At 38.6% G+C, this 21,966-nt stretch overlaps 1 protein-coding gene across 12 annotated transcripts in view; it reads right to left on the bottom strand.

Annotated features, from left to right (window-relative positions):
* Positions 1-21,966, bottom strand: part of BICD1 (BICD cargo adaptor 1) — a 221,608-nt gene that overhangs the window by 115,527 nt on the left and 84,115 nt on the right. For all 12 annotated transcript variants that reach the window (XM_032349949.1, XM_032349937.1, XM_032349938.1 and 9 more), the window contains exon 2: positions 8,096-8,308. In XM_032349949.1, coding sequence (XP_032205840.1) covers positions 8,096-8,308 — 213 coding nt within the window. The remainder of the gene's footprint in view (positions 1-8,095; positions 8,309-21,966) is intronic.

Genomic DNA, 21,966 nt, shown 5'->3' with positions numbered 1-21,966 from the left:
TTAATCTGGCTTCAGACTGTGTTTTTCACTTTGTCACAGCAAGTACCACATCTTTGTAGTTTTAATAAGAGACTTAGATGCATATAATATATAACATGTTATATGTTGTCCTAGTCCCATTGGCTGCTATAATAAAATACCATAAAATGGATGGCTTAAACAACAAACACTTATTTCTCACAGTCTGGAGGCCAGAAGTCCAAGATCAAGGAACAGGCATGTTCTGTGACAAGTGAGGGCATTCCTCCTGGTTCAGAGATGGCCATCTTCTTGCAGTGTCTTCACATGATGGAAGGGGCTAGGGACATCTTTTTTATGAGCGTGCTAAAGCCATTCACAAGGCCTTCACTCTTAAAACCTAATCATTTCTAAAAACCTCATCTCCAAATTCTACCGCACTGGAGGTTAGTTTCAATATAAGAATGTTTGGCAGTGGCGGGGGTGGGAGGGAGGTGTGCAAACATCCGATCTATCACATAGATTGTCTAAAACACAGCTTACTCTCTATTTCCACAGATAATAAAGAGTAGAAGGAAACAGTTTCTAAATACATTTAGCTGTTTTAACATTGAAAACAACCATTTATTATTGAATTTTTTACTCACTGATGTTCCCCAAGCATCTGGCTCATGGTAAGCACTTAAGAGACCTTCGTTGAATGAATGAATGTATGACTGCAAAGTTGGAAATCCAAAGAAATTAAAACACTAAGATGAGAAACTCAAAATCTAGGTTCAATGATTCAAAATTTCAAGGATATTTATAATAGGGGTAAAGACTCTTAATTATATGTTTTTTAAAAGCAGACACACATTTTTAAGAGACACTGGATGCTAGTCTAAGAAGGTAAGGCACCCTGAAACCATGTTACATAAAGAAATGTTAATGGATCTAGGTATGTTTAGTCTGAAAAAGAGAAGACAAGATAGTTCTTTGCAAATATTTGAAGCTATTGGGCATAGGCTAAAATTGTCAAGTGGAATAGGAAACTAAAAAAAATATATATATACATATATATCTAATTAGATATATATAATAGTTTAAAAAAAATATATATATATATATATATATATATATATATATATCTTCTTTTTTCCCTCTGTAGATCCACAGGCTAGAAATATAGCCAACCGGTAAAAATGACAGGAAGTCAACTTTTCATTTAATAAAAAGAAGAGCAGTTTAACAATTAGAGCTGCCAAGTGACAGGGTGGGCATCCTTGGGAAGAAGTTGTAAGAAAGGGAATAAACAGTCATTTAGCAGCTCCAGATATTTTGCACAGGACCTGCACATTAGTATTACCACCTCCACATCAGAGTTAAAGAAGTGTAGCTTAGAGAACAAAAGTAATTTGTCAGTATCACACAGCTGGTAAGTGATACAGCAGGAATTCAAACCTAGGAGTAGCTAACTCCCAAAGTATGTTCTTTCATTTCAAGTCAACAAATATTTTTTAATGTCTAATTTGGCAAGGCACTGTGCTGAGTGCTGGGGATTCAAAGATAAAGGACAGACAAAGCACAGTTCCTTCCTTGAAAGGACTCAGAGTTTTTCTTCTCCACAGTGCTGCAAATGTCTGAGTAAGGTCTACATGACCATTAGGGATACTGGAGAAAGAATTGTTGATCTGGGAGTAGTCTTTACCAAATAATCTTTTTTTTTTTTTTAAAGATTTTATTTTTTATTCATTTGAGAGAAAGAGCTAGAGAGAGAGCAGTGAGCACACAGAGAGGGAGAGGGAGTAGACTCCCTGCTGAGCCGGGAGCCCGATGCAGGCCTCCAACCCAGGACCCTGGAATCATGACCAGAGCGGAAGGCAGATGCTTAACAATGGAACCACCCAGACACCCCTTTACCAAATAATCACTGAGAGTCTTCCTGCCCTGAAAAGCTTATAGATATGGATTCCTTATGGTGGATTAGGTATATTCCTACAGTGTTGGCATCATTAGGTTTCTGGAATTTGAGCCACTGGTATATTATGAAATCTGGTTGTATATTCCATTGAAGCAGAAGAGCTTCAAATGTAATAAAAATCATATGGATTGGGGCACCCAGCTGGCTCAGTTGGAAGAGCACGTGACTCTTGATCTCAGGGTCATGAGTTCAAGTCCCCCATTGGGTGGTAGAGATTACTTAAATGAAAAACTTAAAAAATTTTTTGGTAAAAAATTATATTGGGGGCGCCTGGGTGGCTCAGTGGGTTAAAGTCTCTGCCTTCAGCTCAGGTTGTGATCCCAGGGTCCTGGGATCGAGCCCCGCATCCGGCTTTCTGCCTGGCAGGGAGCCTGCTTCCCTTCCTCTCTCTCTACCTGTCTCTCTGCCTATCTGTGATCTCTGTCTGTCAAATAAATAAATTTTAAAAAATCTTTTAAAAAAATTATATATTTTGGGGCACCTGGATGGCTCAGTCAGTGAGCATCCCACTGTTGGCTCAGGTCATGTTCTCAGAGTCCTGGGATAGAGGTCCTGCATGGGCCTCTGCACTCAGCATGGAGTCCGCTCGAAATTTTCTCTCCCTCTCCCTTCTGCCCCTCCCCCTGCTCTCTTGCACTCACACACTCTCTCTCTCTTTTTAAAAGATTTTATTTATTTGACAGACAGAGATCACAAGCAGGCAGAGAGGCAGGCAGAGAGGGGTGGGAGGGAGGCAGGCTTCCTGCTGAGCAGAGAGCCTAATGCTGGGCTCTATCCCAGCACCCTGGGATCATGACCTGAGCTGAAGGCAGAGGCTTTAACCCACTGAGCTACCCAGGTGCCCCTCACTGTCTCTCTCTTTAACATAAATAAATCTTATTAAAAAATCATATGGATTAAGCACTTTTAAAAATATAAAATGGCCACATCCCAACAAAAGGCTAATGATAATATTCCAATAAGTTACAAATTTAGATAATGTACTAAAGCTTCATATATTTTGCCAGAAATTTCATTAGCTTGAGGCAGGACTAAACTTGTGCTCTTGGCAGTGCACAATGTCTAGATCAGAGCCACCTTCTGATTCTCATCCTGGCTTGTCACTTATTACCAACATGCTTTGGACTTTGGACAGGTTATGTGACCTCAGATTTACATGTCCTGTCAGAAAAATGAAATGACAGAGTAACAGAACCTACCTCCATAGAGTGTTATAAGGGTTCAGCAAGTTAATCCACATAAAGAATTTAGAACAGTGCCAGGCACACTGTCTGGCAGTCCGTGTTAAGTTATTTTCACTTGAAAGTACAGACTTGATCTCCACTAAGGTCAATAATCCATTTTAGAACTCCTATCTTCTGCATTCTACCTGAGGGGATCTACCTTTCTTAACATCTCTTTTTCACATATAAGCCAGTTCTGGTTAGGAATATTTGTAAAATTGTACTGTACAGTTTGTAAAACAGTGCAGTAAATTCTGACTTAACTTACTAACAACTAAAAGTTTCATTATCCTCTTTTATGATTTCATCAAAGTGGATTTTAATTTAGTACAAAGTAAATGTTCAATAAATATTGCTCAAATACACCTATTTAGGCTATATTTTACTTGTTACATCTATAGGGTCAAAGAAAGATGAAAATCAAATTTGTTTACTAAATATCTGCTTAGTCATTATAGTAATCTTTTTTTTTTTTTTTTAAATTTGACAGAGAGAAAGACACATACAAGTAGGCAGAGAGACAGACGGGGTCGGGGAGAGGCAGGCTTCCTGTCCATCAGAGCGCCCAATGTGGGACTCGATCCCAGGACCCTGAAACCATGACCTGAGCCGAAGACAGAGACTTAACCCACTGAGCCACCCGGGCACCCCTCACTATAGTAAACTATCTGTTCTCTAAGCTCACACCAAAATGATGCTGGTCAAGGTAACCCAGGGTTGTTTTTCCTCCCTGCCCTACAGGATTAACACTTATTTGGTGCTTTGTTGGGGTGATATTTTTTTCTTCATACTCTATATACTTCAAAAAATTATTCAAAGCAGTTTACCATTAAAGACACATACACAATAAGGATAATAAAAATGGGAAGAATTATATGAAAAATCTTAGTCTTCACAGTTAAACATAGTCCTGGAGTTTCTTAACAATCAAAGCAGGAAAAAAAGCACACTGTAATTCCTACTGCCTCATTTATCTCAACAGAAAGAATTTCCAAGGCAATAAATTCAAAGAGGCATCTAGATGAGGTTTCTTTAACCTAAGAATATGGATGAACTAGATGAACATAATAAAGATATCCCCAACAATGTTCTTACGGAGGATGCAGAAAACTATTAATGGTAACAGTTTATGTTTACTATGTACTGTATTTACTATACACATGCTAAAATAATCTTCTATAAATACCATGGATATAATTATAAAACCTTTTAGCAGAGCTCAGTCTAGAATATTAATTTTCTAATATTGAATTCAGAAAATTTTATGCGTTTTTCCCACTACATTATCCTATACCTGCCATATATGGAAGAGAATCTGACCTAGGAATTACACATTTACAGACATATATGTAAAGCTCCCATAATATACACACCATGTTGATGCACGTGCACGTGCACACACACACACACACACACGCAAACCTTGGCCAATACCAATAATCCTACTGAAATAAGAGATGAATAAATAAATGAGTAAATAATTTACTTTCAGTAAATAAAAGTGATTCCATAAATTAAATTCACACAGCATCTGTCAAACTGATGATTTACTGCATTTTGTGCTGGTCATTCTTGTGTATTTCTCATGGCCCACCAAGTCATAATTTTTTGTTTCATGATCTCTCCTCCAATCGCTATGCATCAATCAAAGCTCAGAGTACAAAAATAAATTAATTAAATTGAGTCTATAATAAAAACAAATCTGGGATTTGAATTTAACACCAGACATCAAAAATCTTTATACTTCCAGTTATAAAATAAATAAGTCATGGGGATATAATGTACAGTATGGTGACCATAGTTAATAAAACTGTAATACATATTTGCTAAGAGAATAGATCTCAGGAGGTTACATCACAGGAAAAAAAATTTTTTCAAGGGGTGCCTTGGGGGCTCAGTCAGTTGGGCATCTGCCTTTGGCTCAGGTTATGATCCCAGGGTCCTGGGATTGAGCCCCACATTGGGTTTTCTACTCAGTGGAGAGCCTGCTTCTCCCTCTCTCTCTGCTGTTCCCCCTGCTTGTGTGCTTGCTTTCTCTCTCTCTGTCAAATAAATGAATAAAATTTTTAAAAAAACAAGACTTCTTTCAAGATTTTATTTATTGAGCTTAGAGAAAGAGAGAGCATGCGTATGTGCACGAGTCGGGGGAGGGGTAGAGGGAGGAGAAGAGAGAATCCTAAGCAGACTTCATGCTGAGCATGGAGCTGGGTGCAGAGCTGGATCCCACAACCAGGAAATCATGACCTGAGCTGAGACAGAGAGTCAGACATCTAAGCAACCAGGCCACCCGAGTGTATCAAGAAAGAAGATTTTTTTGTAACTCTGTAAAGTGATGGACATTACTGGCTTACCGTAGTAATTGTTGTGCAATATAAATATCAAGCCACTACACCATATACCTGAGCTAATATAATGTTATATGCCAATCACCTCAATCAAAAAGTCTGTATCAATGTTCCAAAACATACAATTCATTCCTTTCCTCCTTTTACAAACATACTCAGCTCTAAATGTTCATAATTTTACTAGGTACATTAAAACATGAGGCCTGGATGAAACCCAGCAGGCCTCCCGGTGTAGTAATACCAACAGCTTCCAGCCTAGCAGAGAGAACACCAACAAATATACTACCATACTTACAAGCCCAGGAAACCAACAACTTGGCTTTTTTTTTTTTTTCCTTTTAGTTAACTGGTGAACCTGAATGAATACATTCATAGGCTAGATTGCTTTATGTATATATTAGATTTTTAAAAATACACAAATTTGGATGAAGCAAGTCATTCTCTTACTGCAATCAACTACTGAAAATGTATAGAAATAGAGAATTATAACGCAGTGATCCATTCAGCAATTTCCCCAACTGTGAACCTAATGATACTCCCCTTCCCTAGCTTTGGGCCAGTCAAAAAGTTTAAATAAGTGATTCTTAAAGCACGGTCTCCAGAGAAGCAGCCACACTACTGCCTGCTGTGAACTTGTGAGAAATGTATATTCTTGAGCTCCACCTAGACCTCCAGAATCAAATTTCTGGGGGTGGGGTCCAGGGTCATGTTTTGACACGTCCTCGAGGTGACTCTGGCACTCAGTACAACTGGAGAACTGATCTGAAGCGAACAGCTACTCAAGATCTTTTCTTCTTTGCTGCCTCAGTTCATTCCTAACTTACATCCTCCTACTCTTCATTACTCTGAACTAATTAATGAGGATCCTGCTGGTGATCCTAAATCTGCTCACTGGAAATAGCCCTCAAACACGGTCTATGTTACGAGGAGGCTTCGTTAGTCACCACTGTAAAGCCTCAACAGAGAAACATCTCTGGATGCTCGGCCCTTCCCCAACCCTGACGGCTCGATGCTCAGTTGTAGCTGCCATGCACCGCGGGAATATGCAGCTTTTCAGAGGATCCATCCAACTGGCAATCAACGCTGCTTGACTCATTGCCTGCAGTTACTCTCCACAAACCACGTGTGTGTGTGTGTGTGTGTGTGTGTGTGTGTCCACCACCCTCATGTTGCCTGGCCTTCTCAGCCCCTCTGCCAACTTGCCTTGTGGATCTACTGCTTATGGCTGCCCTCTGTGGGTGTTTGGGACCTTGCTTGATCCAGGTTGGTAGCCTACGACACTGCATGATCTCAGGTCCACTGCCACAGTGGACGCTTGTCTCATAAGGAAGCCTGGGGCTGAAAGCGTGAATGAATTCCTTAGGAGGAGCAGGGCCGGGGACTCCAAAGGGTAAGCAAGTGATGGCCCACACCCAACACGCACAGAGGCATCAGGTACAGAACCAGAGAGGAGCTTTTTTCTTAACAACCACTGGCATTGGAGGGAAATGGGGCCGGGTATCCAGAAAACTGTCTCACGTTCTTCTCAGTACCCAGCACCAACTCCCACTTGGTTGGCTGCTTCTCGGTCTCTAGAAGTCATACTGCTGTATTTGGGCATGTCCAAAGAGAATGAGCTAGGTAAAGCAGAAACCCTCTTGTCAATATGCACTTAGTTCATTACAATATGGCTATGTGTAAATGCAAATTATTGATTAAATTCCAATAAGTCGAGGATAATTTACTGTATTTGTAATATGTCACTAATTTCAAGAGAAAAATATCAGTGGATTATTTCTCTTGTATTTCACAATCTTTAATAATTTTTCATCTTTCCTTTTTGTATTACTACAACGCTCAGTTAATAAGCCTGCTTGGCTCGTCAATCTCCACGGCACTGCTGTAAGACTCAGAGGACATCTGCACCTCTTCTATAGTTTTCTTATCAAAAAATGGAGTGACATTTCCCAAAATGTTCTTAAAAGGGTCTGGCGGATGAAGCTGTTCCCAGTTACCGCCCCTCCAGTAAAGAATGACTCTGCCACTCTGAAAATGGCCTGGCACGTGACGCTGCGTGGAAAAGCCAAAGAGAAACAGTTGAGTGCAGCGACTGAGGAGGCTTCCCGACCTGATTCATACCAGCTGTAATCTGCTGCCTTCCCTAAAACCAGAAACATAGTTAATGACTCTGCATGGCCAGATTCTACGACCCCACAGACACTCCCCTGAGGTCTCATTCCCTAGTGGGAAGGGTCCTGAGCTAACACTACTGTCGTTTGGAATTAGTGCTGGCATAGAGGATCACAGCCAACTGTTCTCCTCCACCTTGTATTAGAACAGGTAAAAGTGAGAGGAGGAGCTAAGGTCATTATCTTTCTTTAAACTTCTGCAGAAATAGTAAGGCCAGGTCCCAACTACTCAATAAACAGATTTTAATTCTTAACACACACTAAGAGAAAAGCTCATCTCAGAACAAGCTGTCATTTCCCTAAACAAGAAAAACAGCTAGCATCAGCATTAAGTGCTTCTTGTTTAAGGCAGCTCCTCTGAGCTGTTTTATTCCTCTGTCTTAGAAAGAATCTTATCTCACTGCTTGCTCACACCAGTCTCTCAGGGAGTCTGCTGTTTACCTCCTTCAGATCCTGCACGACGGCTGTGAGTCTCTCGTTTTCTGCCTGAACGTTGGCGACCACGGCCCGGCTCTGCTTCAGTTCGTTCTGCATCTCCAAGATCTTCCCCAGATAGTACGCTTCCTTGGATGCGGACTCCTGCAGAAGCGTTTCCTCCCGAGTCTCTCCATCCTCAGCAACCTTCCGGTGGATGGTGAAGGACTGCCCAAAGGCCTGCAGAGTATTTGGGGAAAAGGGAAAAAAAAACCACAAAACGAGTGTCCGATGAAATGCACCATAGCACTATTTAAATAGACTCAGGGAAACATTTTCTTTTGTATTTTAGAGAAGCAAAACAACACATTTTATACAACAATCTAGCTGTTCTCACGGATACCTGAAATCATTCAAATTCAATTAATAAGGGGAGAGAGAATTTTTAAGTATCTTGCTAGAGATACATATAATGAGTTAAGGAAAACCTGAAAAACACTGTTTTATTGCTATTTTTTTTTAAACAAATCCTATTAAGGAAAAGACTGTTCAGTGCTAATGAGGTCATCAAAATTCACACTCTCACTTTCATTCTAGAAAAAAAAATCCCAAAAACGTTTTTCAAGGAAGAAAATAATGGTTTCATTAGCTTTCTGATACATTAGTGGTAAGACTACACCAATTATGAACAGCACCCTGAAGACAGAAAACCCCTAAATGGCATTCACTGCCCAGTACTACCACTACAAAACAAAAACAAAAAATTGAAATGTAGTCACTGTGTAAGAAAATGTGTATGTATCTATATATTTGTATTAAAAAATAAAGAATAAACCAGAAACTAATGAAATTGGTTAAGCCACAGGGAATGAGGGGGAATGAGGGGGAGGGGTGGGGTGGAATTCAAAACAAGGGATGAGGGAAACTTTCAGGAGCTTCCTCATACAGTCCTGACTCTCAGAGCTATAGTAATGTTTCACAGACCTTCCAAATAAATAATAAGTAAAACCAGTCTCTGGGTGTCAGGGGACCCCACGTGAAACACAAACAGTAACAAATGTTTCTAGTTGTGCTACAAAGGAACAACTTAACCACACTGAAAGGTTTGGAGAAGAAAAGATCTGGCTTGAGTAATTTGGGAAATCGGTCTTTTTTGCTATATGCTAAAAACCAAAAAAACTGCCCCCAACTCCTACAGTGGAGTTAATAAATTCTCACACGGATCACAATTCTAAAAACTTCTTTATATTTATACTAGGGTTGAACAAATAAGTAACTATATTATCAATCATGAATGCCAGGTCTCTCACTTTTGGAGAAAGTTACAAGTCAGGAAAGAGAATTCTAAAAGGAAACTAGTGGTACTGAGTTGTAATTATAAGCATCAGGATGAACTTACAGTCTCTAGTGGGTAGATAAATATTCATAGATAGGCAGATGGGTAGAGACATTTCCCTATTTGCATTTCCATGCACACAATTCCCACCGAGAGGCCCAGAACCAAGAACAGCTCAGTAGCAATGCATACCTACACCCAGGTTTTGTTTCTAAATAGCAATCACCAGTTAAAGAACTAGGGTTCTTTGGTGAAATGATCTGTTCTTGAGCTAGAGAAAATGGTTTCATACATCTTGTGGTGCCAAAGAGTAAATAACAAAATGTTTTAAAAAAAATAACAGGATCTATAAAAAAATTTAAAAAAAAAAATAACAAGGATCTGTTAAAGGACACAAGAACCTGTCAGAAGGGGCTCCCAATGGCCAAATCTGGGATAATTTGGACAATAAAATAAATAATTGTAGTAATGAATTATAATCAATAGAATAATATAGTCATGAGCACACATTGATACAATCACTGAATAAATGAGGGAAGGAATAGCTCTTCCTTACAGTAGAATTCTAATTAATAAGAGTAGTAGGAATGATGGAGATAAAATATATTAGAATTTGGCAAACACTGAGTAATAATTGTTGCAGATAAAAATTATCAATGCAATATTAAATTAATAAGCCAAACGTATGAGAAATTTACATAGTTCTAATACTTATTAGAAGGAGACACCATGATTTACTGATTTCAAAGACTCTTCTCCAAATTTCACTCATAGAACAGAAATTTAGAAGAATAATAACCCGTAAACCTGTGTTTCAATAAACTATCTTTAGACTCTCTATATGGATCGAAATCAAAAAATGTTTCCTAAAGCATCAACTGAGAAAGAAACATTCCCATATAGATGGACAGATGGATGTTCATCTGTACAGAGTAGAACACTCTTGGCATTTGGCTTGTTAAGTCTCTGAACAGAAAGAAATTCCTATTTCAGTAGCCAAAATTTCTATACGTAGTAATAAGCATACAGACTCATGAACAGATGAAAAATCATCTTCAGGGGTTGTGTTTACTTTGCTTTCCCATCAGTAATGGTCAGATTCTTTGAGGTCAATTCTGAATTCGTTACCTATTAGAAAGCCTTTGTGGGGGAGAGTTTCACAATGACCTGGTGAATTCTTCACCAGACCCCACCCTAGCAAATGAATCCCGACTATACGGTTAAGCATTAATAAAATTTACAATTAGCACGAACCCTGAATCAAGCACCTCAGCTAGTTTCCTTTTTACAACATACTTTTCCACTTCTTTGTAACAGAAAACTGCCACAGGGCCATTTTCTTTACTCTGCCTAAAATCAACACACTTAGGCACTCAGAATATGGCTCTCATATTATTCTCAGCACATAGGCAATGGTCTCTCGGTAGCTAAAGCAACCTTTAAAGTCTTAACAGCAAGTGAATTTGCCTTTCCGCCCCAACATAAGGTTTTATAAATTGTACTCTGGATCCAGCACCAAAGGAAACAAAAATTTCCAGATAACTATACAGAATAGGTTTTCAGAAAAGAATCAAGAATTGAAATTGCAAATATAAACATTTTGATGACTCTTTCTATTTACTGCAGCTCAGAAACCTTAACTGAACATATGGGTTTCCAAAGTTAGTCATTATTTTTATGAGGAATCTGGCCCTTCATTGGACCTGATCTGAAAACCAATGAAAGCATGCAAGGTTATCCAAGAACATTAACCATGGTGTTTTCCATGTATAATATAAAAATAATACCAACGCTGCACAGCCTACAGATGCCCCATGATGTGCATTTGCAAATCCAGTGGGTACTAACACTACTCAGAAAAAAATCTGCATTTTAGAAAGGGAGAGTAAAGGAGAAAACACTCCTATTTTGCCTAATTCCTAATTGTCAGTGAGTGGAATGGGACCTGACGCCAACTGACATCTGCCATTTGGCTAATTGTTAAAGTGGATTGACCAGGACCTGTCTGGCTCTGCCGGGTAGCTTCCTCCTCCATCACTATTTAAGAATGTCCTGACAAAGCTGGACCTAAGAGAAGACAAACAACGTTTATCAAGGCCACTGAAGCTGTATCCTTGGCAGAAATCACAAAACTAGCTTCAATGTCTATTTATAGGCAAACCGAGGGTAGTCATGTTCCTACTTATATTTCATTCAGGCAGCAAATTCCATTTAGGTACTGCAATAATTACATGGATGATTTTCATTTGAAATCACTTCCAGTAAACTGACATTTCTACACAATTTTGGAATATATTATGATTTAATTGCACAATATCACTTTCATATAGTCCACTGCAATGTATCGTAGTGCTTTCAATTACATACCAATGTAAGTCCAATTAGCTATATAATAAGTTCTTTCCTTTCTCATTCTACTCACATGACTTCTTAATCCAAAGAAAGCTGCTTATTTTTCACCTTAATGTTCAGGACAATATATTAGCTGTTAAATGGAATTTTCATACTTATTATCCTTCTTACTATGAATGATTAAAGAAATAAAAGTTTGGCTAGTATATTTAATAACATCACATTATCTTAAAAATATGTGTCCTTGGTTACAGAATTTTCATTCTTTCATCTTAAAAAACTGTAACAGTGTACTAAATCACCTAAGGACATTAGACAAAATAGTTTTTATTTGAAATACTAAAATTTTTTTGTTTGTTCATTCACATTACAAGTATTTACAGAGAACTGTAATAGGTGCTGCTTAAGATACTGAAGATCTGCTATGTTCTAGCAAAAAGATCTCTTGCTTGTGGGAGCATACATTCCAGTGGAACATAAATAAAGCAATGATCATGTGGCGTAATGTAGCAGAAGTTCTAGAAAGAAAATGAAAGCCAGGGTAAAAGCATAGAACAGCACCGCCTAATAGGACTTCCCTCAAAGATGGATCTGTGTTGTCCACTAACCACTAACTACAGGTGACTAGTGAGTTCTTAAACTGTGGCTAGTGTGACCAAAGAAGTGAATTTTTAAATTTTACGTAATTTCATGAATTTTAATTGTCACCTTTGGCTAGTGGTTACCATATTGGACAGTGCAGAGATAGAGAGTAAGGCAGGTGCTGAGACAGGAAACCCTATTTAGACAGGACCTTCAGGGAAGGGGGTAACCTTTGAGCAGGCTGAACAAAGGAGTAAGCCAGAAGCTGGCATTTCCCCATAGCAGCAAGCCTAAAATTAAGTGTTACTAAGCAAGAATTACTGCACTGCCATGGCACCTCTTTAAAGACCATTGGCGGCATGGCATGGTGGCATCTTCTTTAAGTCTCTGCCAGAGCACTTAAAAACCTGAGTGAGCCAGGCATGACTGAGAGACATGACTTAACCTGAAAGAAGAAAAGCGGTGACAACTACTCTGTCACTGTAACCCAACCTCCACAAACCCTACCTTCTTTGAACATACAATAAAAAATATTTGACCAGTTACAGGTCTCTGTTGCCTCAGATGGCCAGGAAATTCAGCATTAAATGCTCTACAGCAATTAGCTAAATTATTTTAAGTTTCTGATATAACTCTCTAGAATATACAGTTTTCTCTATACCGTTTTGAGTTTCTGTTGTATTTACCCTCATGGTATTGGTTTCCTTTATTTTTATATACTTCAAACACTTTTGGAGTAGAAAGGATATGAATTTAAATCCCACCAACTGGTTTAAATAATGTTAAATTACCTCCCCCTCACCTTTTTTTTTTTTTAATTTAAGCCTTAAAGAAAGTCCATGTTAAAGAATGGAGTTTGAAAGTTTAAGAAAACTGAGAGTTCTATTAAGGATTCACTCTCATTCTGTGGAAAATAATGGGGCCAAAGAATTTCATAAAGTGTGCACATGTGCACACACATACAGGAATAAATGAGCTAAACTTGTTAGAACTGACTAAGAAACATTTCCCAAAATACTTACTCCAGCAGTGAAGTGTCTTAGTGGGTATGATCCAGTTACAAAAGAAGGGATCATTGGAGGTGAGACAATCCAAAAGTACCTAGCTAGGAGAAATTGGTTTCCATGACTCATGGCTCAAAAGTAATTAAGAATCATTGGGTATCCTTGACAGAATCAAGCCTGATCCTTGAAAGGGCACATGAACCCATAAGAGGCAAAAGAGGCAAAAGAGGTCAAGGGTGTGGGCTCCTGAGCTGGACCAAATCCGCCACTTCCTAACTGCAGAACACTGAGCAAGTTACTTAGCATTTTGTACCTCAGTTTTCTCATCTCACAGTGTTGTGAGGCTTAAAAGAGAAAGTCTATATATCACTTAGAAGAGTTCTTGGTACAAATACTCTAAGTGCTCAAAAATTATTGGCTAAAATTAGGAGAAAGAGTATGTACTTTGGAATCAAATGCATTTGGTGTACACGTGCCTCTTCTGAAATCTCTGGCAAGGTTCTGAAATTCTATGTCTCAGTCATTGTACATGCAAAACGAGAATAGCATCTACTTAAAAGTAAAAACAGAATAGCCCTAAAAACACAATAACCCCTTATCAAAGGAGATATAAGATCTACCACAAGGGGCGACTGGGTGGTTCAGTCATTAAGCACCCGCCTTCAGCTCAGTTCTTGATCCCAGGATCCTGGATTAGAGCCCCACGGAGGGCTCCCCCTCCTCCATGCTCATGCTCCTTTTCACTATCTCAGTCTCTCTTTCTCTCTCAAATAAATAAATAAAATCTTTAATAAGAAAATCCACCACAAAATGCCTTGCCTACAGTAGATGCTTGCTCAGTACCAGTCCTCAGCCTCTCTCACCTGCCCTTTGGAAGTCTCAGATCTGACATGAACAGGTTCTTGCTTCCTCTGGTGTAAAGGTCCTCAGTGAACTCCCACATGACTCGGGAGGTGGGTCGCCCCTCTATGGACCACAACTCCATGTGTATTTCTGAAACACTAAACCTCTTATCAGAAGTTCTGATGTAACCCTTTTATTTTATTAAGCCATTAAAAATGTAAAAAGACAAATTTCTCAAGTCCTAGGCTCTAAGGTTTGTTTTAGCAAACAATTCAGTTTTATCTTCTTTCAGTGAAAATTTTCAACTCTTCCTTAACTTGCCCCATCTTATCTGGCTTTTAACCTAAGTCCTAACCAATTATAAATCCCATCCATCTAGGAAACACAGGATAGTTATGATAACTTGGGTTATTGCCCCTGATTTTTCCAAGTGTAATACCTAACAGCTTATCATTCATATATATATTTACTTAAAGCCTAGATTTTTTTTTATATCCTTGCTGATTTATAATTAGCACCTTCTGTCTTGCTGAACAAACCCCCTTTCAAACTATTCTGAGATTTTTCTAAATTTTATTATTATATATTGAATATACATGAAGAGACTTTATCACAAAATATAAGCAAAAAAATACTGAAATTAATTTCTGTAGTTTAAGAAAAAGACCATTACCCATTAGTCTCAAAAGCTTCTGTTTGCCCTTCCTTTGTCCTATCTTCCTCATTGTGCCCCAACCCCTCTCCAAGTAAACATTATCCTAAATTTTGTGTTTACCATTTTCTTACTTTTTTTGTAGTTTTCCCTATACATATGTATTTGTAAACAATATACTGTTCGATATTGCTTGTTTTTAAAGTCCTATAATGGACTCATTCCATACACAACTTTCGCAATTTGCTTTTTCAACTCAACTTTACATTCTTACAATGTATCCATTTTGATTGGTATAGCTGTAACTAATCTTTTTTCATTGCTATCGGCTACTGAATGGATAATTGGATTGCTTCTAGTTCTTTGATGTTATAAACAATGTAGCTGTGGTAAATATCTGTGTGCAGGTTTTTTATGGGTATGTTTTCATATCCATATTCCTTTGGGTAGATATCAAGGAGCTTGACTGCTAGATCATATAGCAAGAGTATGTTTTGTTTTATAGGAAACCACCAAATTGTCTCCCAAAGTGGCTGCACCATTTTGCATTTCTACCAGCAATGCATGGGAGTTCACGTTGTTACATATCCTCACCAGTAATCACTTAATCAATTTATTAAATATTAAATTTAATAGATATAAAATTATATTTCAATATATTTAACCAGAACATAGTATACGGAAAAAAAAGATTACAAAAGGATTATAAAAACTGTATCATTATTTACTGTAAGTAAAATTAATATAAATGACATTTATCTTGGTGCAGACCTGTAGGAAATAGTTTGCAAACAAGTGCTGGTTCCCAGATACACATATTTTGAATTTTGAATAGCATTATTCTAAGTCACAAGTGCAAGAATTTCTCTCTAATGGTTCTCAGCCATATTGGCCCATTTGAATCACCTGGAAGGCTTTTGAAAAACAGACACATAGACTTCATCTCCAAATATTCTGAGTTAACTGATTTGGGACAAAGACTCCTAAACTTTCTTGGTTTAGACCTCCCAGTGGACCCCAGTGTCAATAATGGGGTCTCAATAATGTTTTCATAGCACCCCAAGACAAAAGAAATAGTGAATAATTCTTTTTACTAAATAAGTGCTCATGTCCTAAGAATATAGTAGCTGTTTGAAAAAAAAATGTAAATTGAAAGAAAAAATATTTTCATTTCATTCTTAAATAACCACAATTATGTATAATAAGATGTGTGCTCCCACTGGGCACTGCACAACCTCTCAAACCTGGAATCAGATTGGACCCTGTCACCCTCATTTCCATTCCACACTGATTTTCATATGGCATCTGCTTTTTATCAGAGCAACCACTGAAAAAACCAGCTTTGCAAAATATTGCATTAAAAAAAAAGAATATAGCTCAATCCAATATTGAAACTGTGAACTGAACTAGAGCTCGCAGTGACAAAAGACACCACGTATTACTGTGTTCCCCTCAAACATGTAAAATATCCCAAGGTCCTCTGTGGGTTTGCAATGGTGCCTGTGGGCACTTAGGCACACAAGGTCTGGGGTATCCACAGATCTGGGGTAAGGCCTAGTCAAAGTATCTCTAACACATTCATTGTGAGATTCTCATGTAAGAAAGGGTTAAGAACCACTGCTCTAGGGTATGGGCCAGGAGCTGAAACCCCCAGATTGTAAATGACACACAGCCTGAGCTCTTCTTAACAGGGCTGCCGAGCATTCCAATGTTGCCACATACATTCACACTGTCACTTGCAGTGTCCACAAGTTCCTATTGCTCCACATCCTTATTCTTGACTTTTAGACTCTGAAGGGGTTTTTTTGTTTTGTTTTGTTTTGTTTTTTACCACCTGGTGGTTTCATTTGCATTTCCCTGATTACTAATGAAGTTAGTTAGGAATTTTCATATTTTATTAACCGTTCTATTTCCATTTCTGTGTAGTTTCTACTTAAGGCTTTTTTCCTTTTTCCACAGAGTGCATTTTTCCTCCTTTATTAATTTGTCAGTCATATGCATGGGAAATATCCTCCCATCTTGTTTTTTCACTCGTTTTACAGTGTCTTCTTTTTTTTTTCTTCTCTTCAAAGGGCAGGGAGGAGCAGAGGGAGAGGGACAAGCAGACCTTACACTGAGCACAAAGCCCAACACAGGGCTTAATCTCAAGACCCTGAGACCACAACCTGAGTAGAAATCAGAGCAGATGCTTAACTGACTGAGCCACCCAGGCACCCCTATAGTGTCTTTTGAAAACATAAGGTCTCATTTTCTTAAGAACAGATTTTTGTTTCCTTACTATTTGTTAGTAGTAAGTAAGGCACGTATTTTCTCCCAGTTTGTGGCCCCCTCCCATTCTTTCAGTGATGTCTTTTGATGAAATAATGTCACTGACTTATTATTAATGTCCCTGGTCAATCCCTTGCTTCTTGGCTAGGACTTTTTGTGTCTCATTTAAGTCTTCCCTCCTCTATGTTCATAAAGGTATTCTGTATTTTCTTCCAAAAGTTTAAAAGTTTTGTATTTTACATTTAAGTCTCTTACTCCATCTGAAATTGATTTTTGTGTACAGAGTGAAGTAGAGGTCTATTTTAATTATTTTCTATGTAAATAATCAATTTCCCTAGCACTAGTTAATGAATTACCCCTCCATTTCCACTGATGTTGAGTGCTAAGTCAGCCATAAATCGTATTGACATAAATGTGCCTGTTTCTAGGCTATCCCATAAGGCTCCACTGATGTTTTGAGGGCACGGAAGTGAGGGGCAGTCCCTCTGAGAAAGAAGCTGTAACTTACGTCATCTAAACCTTTTTCATTGTGATTTAAGCTTTGAACTAAATGCATCAAACAGGATGTCATTACTAATGGCAATCTATTAAATGAAAATGCCATACTTTGGAGGAAAGGAGCAAATCCATATTGATTTTAAAATTTAGCCAGTGAATATACAAAACCTAGGTTCTTCTTTCCTTTATGTAAGGAATATATACAATTATTAAAGAAAATATAGATAATCCCAAAAAGTAGCAAAAGAAAAAGTTACACCTTTCTTCCCTTACCCCAACAATTTAGGGCAATTAAGGACCTCCAAACCCTTGCTCACCATTGCCTACTGGGCCCCTTGAGGTCTTTAACACATGTTTTACTCATAAAGGTTTAGGCCTCAAGCTAGGATCTGGTCTTCTTCCCGAAATGAACTTGGCTCAACCAAAAGGACTCTATCTCTCAAGGAGGGTGTCCACCCATGCCTCTCCTCCTTAGCTCTCCCTGGGTTCTAAGTATTTTTTTGTTGTTGTTGGCAGGGTGATGTATGTCATAAGAAATCTTAGACAACCACTGTCCCCTAGTTGATATTTATAGTCAAACTTATGGTTCACTTCAGCCTCCTCTCACTGGGTTAGAAGCTGGTCTCTTATTACTATGGCTATTCACAGTCCCAAGCAAGTTACAGAGACTTTAAGAATCAGCATAAGGAAAAATATAGATGCTCAGCAAGTAATCTCTAGACTGCTTGCTTAGCAGAATATGTCTGTCGAGAAGCAAAACTCAAATGTACACATTTTAGGAGTATTACAACCAGAAAGACACTCTTCAGTGTTTTTTGAACAACACATGTATAAAATACAGGTAAAAAAAATTTTTTTCTGGGTCCTATCCGATGAGGGTCTTTGTCTATGAAAAGGTAGATAAAAGGAACTTAACCTCTTAAGTCATCGGAAGTTGTATTCTGGGTCCCCACGTATAAAAATAATAAATTTTACATTCCTTTTCCTGATTAAAAATCAAACCAATATCCAGTAAAAAAAAAAAAAATTTCTTTTTGCTAACTCTCCCTCCCTTCCCTTTCTCCCTTTCTGCCCCTCCTTCCCACTAACATTCAGTTAGAAGCTGTGCATTTACGTAGCAAATCTCCCAAGTCACTGGACTATCAAGGACTCATTATATTGTATGAAGAAACTGGTGGTTTTATTTATATGCTGGCTTTGTATAAAAACAAATCTATCCCTTGGGCACCTCAGTGGTTCAGTGGTTGAGCATCCGCCTCGTGGTTTTGGCTAAGGTTGTGATCGCAGGGTCTCGAGACTGAGCCCCACATTGGGCTCCACAACGCGGAATCTGCTTGAGATTGTCTCTTTCCCTCTCTCTTTGCCCTTCCTCCCACTCACGCTCTAAATAAATAAATAAATAAATATCTGTTTAAAAAGTCATTAAAAACACAAATCTATCCTTTTAAAGAATAACTTGTAGAGCCATTCGTTTGATCCATCTCAAGCAAATGAACTGACCTTGGCTCAGGCAGTGACCTCAAAATAATCCCCGTAGATAAGAGGGACCCCCAGAGGAGACTATTCCTACTTAGGACTCAGAAAAGGAAAGTCTTGTTTCAGGAGAAAGAACTGAACGTAGAAAGGAGGGTTTCATTCAGGAAAAGAATTATCTCACACACTATCCTCAGAGAATAAACACAGTAGCCTTTTTGGAAACCTAAAGAAAAAAGTAATGAGGGCATATTCCTGATCTTGAAGCTAACAGTAAAAAACCAGTATTGACATAGAGTTATCAATATGACCTAGATTTTCTTAAAACTCAGTTGTGACTAAGATGTAAGAGAATAGATCAAGTGACTTTTATTACTAATCAAGTAAGGAAAGAAAAATGGTTGTTTTTTTTGGGGGGGGACACATTATTTCCTTTCCTCCATACGTGGGCCTTTATATTTTTCACTGGTTAACCAAGTAAAGGAACTGTATGTTTTGAGTGTGTCTTCCTGTCTTCATGTAAAGTAATGTGATCCTCTACTTGAATTTTTAAAAATCACCTCAGCCTTAAAAAAAACTACTTATAAAGCAAATGGCATTATTCAGCACTTTGCATATAATGCTTGGTAATCTGCCAAAGTCACCAACTGGTCAGTGGCAGAGTGGGGATTCAAAGCTCAGTAGCCCTGACCCCAGAGCCCGCATATTAGGTACTCTGCACTATGTATAAGCAGAACTGCAGCAAGAAATCAGAATGAAGAACCTGATAAGAAGCATTAATAAGGGGGCGCCTGGGTGGCCCAGTCGTTAAGCCTGTGCCTTTAGCTCAGGTCATGATCCCTGGCATCGGGCTCTTTGCTCATTGGGAAGCCTGTTTCTACTTCTCCCTCTGCCTGCTGCTCCCCCTGCTGTGTTCTTTCTGTCAAATAAATAAATAAAATCTTTTTTTAAAAAAAGGGGGGGGGGACATTTTAAGACAATATGAGATTTTTGTTCTGAACTTATAGGAAGTTAGGAAATACAAAAGTAATTAAGGCAGAGTAAGATATGAGCTTGTTCAGGCTAAACCAAAATGAAAGCGTCATCTAGCTATCTCTGTCCTAGTTTGCCGTTGTGGACGGGCCTGGTGAGTTACCTAATCAATATCCACCCTCCTCTCCCCTTTCCAAGAAATGTTGATGTTATTTGGGTATAGTAACCCAGCTTGAAGACTACTTTTCCTAACTTTCTGGGTTTCTAGGGAAGTTTAAGGAAATGGAAACAGAAGCTACGTAGATGGAAGCCAGGAAAGCTCTTTCAAAGGGGGCGGATTCAGTTGACAGGTACGTGCTTTGCCCTTTCATTTCCTTCCAGCTTGGAATATAGGCAAAATGGTGGAAGCACTAATAGCATCTTATGACCACAAGGAGACTTATGGCATGTAAGACAGCACTAGGAGAAGCCTGGGCTCTTTGTGACCAAAGAATTGCCACACTAGGGCCACACCAGGGTGGCTCAGTCTGTTAAGCGCCTGTCTTCGGCTCAGGTGTTGATCCCAGAGTCCTGGGATCCGGCCACATGTTGGGCTCCTTGCTCAGCATGGAGCCTGCTTCTCCCTCTGCCAGCCTCTCCCTTTGCCTGTGCTCTCTCTCTCTGTCAAATAAAGAAATTAATAAAATCTTATTTAAAAAAAAAAGAAAAAGTATTGTCACCCCAGCCCTGAACTACTTAGCTCTGGACTTTTATGTTTAAGCCACTCTTATTTGAGTTTTCTTAAAGATAATTTTTTAACTCTTAATTATCCTCAATACTTTCTTTCCAGAAATTTACAAGAACTCTTAATAAATTGTGTTCTAATTCACAATAACATCCTTTCTGCCCCACATTTATTCCTCTCTGCAACTCATCTCTACTAGCCTTATACTCATGTCTTTATGAATTCATAGCATATACTGTTAACAGAAAACACTGGAATATCAGTAAAGGTAGAAATGAATAGTAGATGCAAAAGTTAACAGCTCAGCCTGTGATGTAAAAGGGAAAAAAAGATCATGAGAAATTTAAAGTTAAGCAATTTGTCTAGAATCGTGAGTCCAGTTATTGGTGAATCCAGGGCTCCAACCGAAAGGCTCTTTTGTGATGCTGGTCTTAAAGGGAACCGCTGAGAGTAAAACTGGCAAGAAGGAAGTGGAAAAAACTTCTGGTTGAGGGTGATTTAGCAAAAGCCTCAGGAAGGAAGGAAGGAGGTAGACTGTACTTATTTATAGGCCATCAGAAGCTGTGAGAGTCAGGGACCATTTTAAGAAAAGCAGAACCTGGTACAGTACTGAAGCAGATTTGGTGAAAAGAACCAAAAGGGAGGTGTGAAATCATGAAATAAATAGGCTTAGAGGTGCCTCTCAACCAGCATGGGGAAGACGGGGGTGGGGAAACAGCTGAACAAGCAGGGTATTCAGACTGGCCTGTCAAAACGCACAGTTGCTGGTATTTATTATAAGTCATGCAACATTCATCCCTGATCCTGACCCTGAGCCTGACCCTGGGCCTGACCGTGACCCTGGCTATGAAGAATTTTTAGTCTCCTATTTTTTTTTTCTTTTTTCAGTATTTTCAGGGCATTTGTAATACAGATTTTACTCCTATAATCACTCTCCTCTCAAAAAATTTTTAAAATGTCTGTGAGAACTTTAAAGATATTTGGGCCTCTTTCCAAACTGATCATTATAAAGGGTTGGGGTAAAAAACAGGACACATCCTTGTTACTCAGAGATTTGTGTTAGACAGTCAGTCACAGCCAGCGGACAAGTGAAGGTGAAGAGCAGCCATCCTAGGAATTAGAGATCTATAAATCCTACCCTGTACTGGATGAAGGCCCCTTCTTGTCTTACTTATGGCTCATCTGTATCTTGTC

Source organism: Mustela erminea, chromosome 6 (genome assembly GCF_009829155.1).
Source record: "Mustela erminea isolate mMusErm1 chromosome 6, mMusErm1.Pri, whole genome shotgun sequence".
Lineage (NCBI taxonomy): Eukaryota > Metazoa > Chordata > Mammalia > Carnivora > Mustelidae > Mustela > Mustela erminea.
Note: the sequence above shows the minus strand (reverse complement) of the source record. Positions and strands in the feature narration are given on the sequence as shown.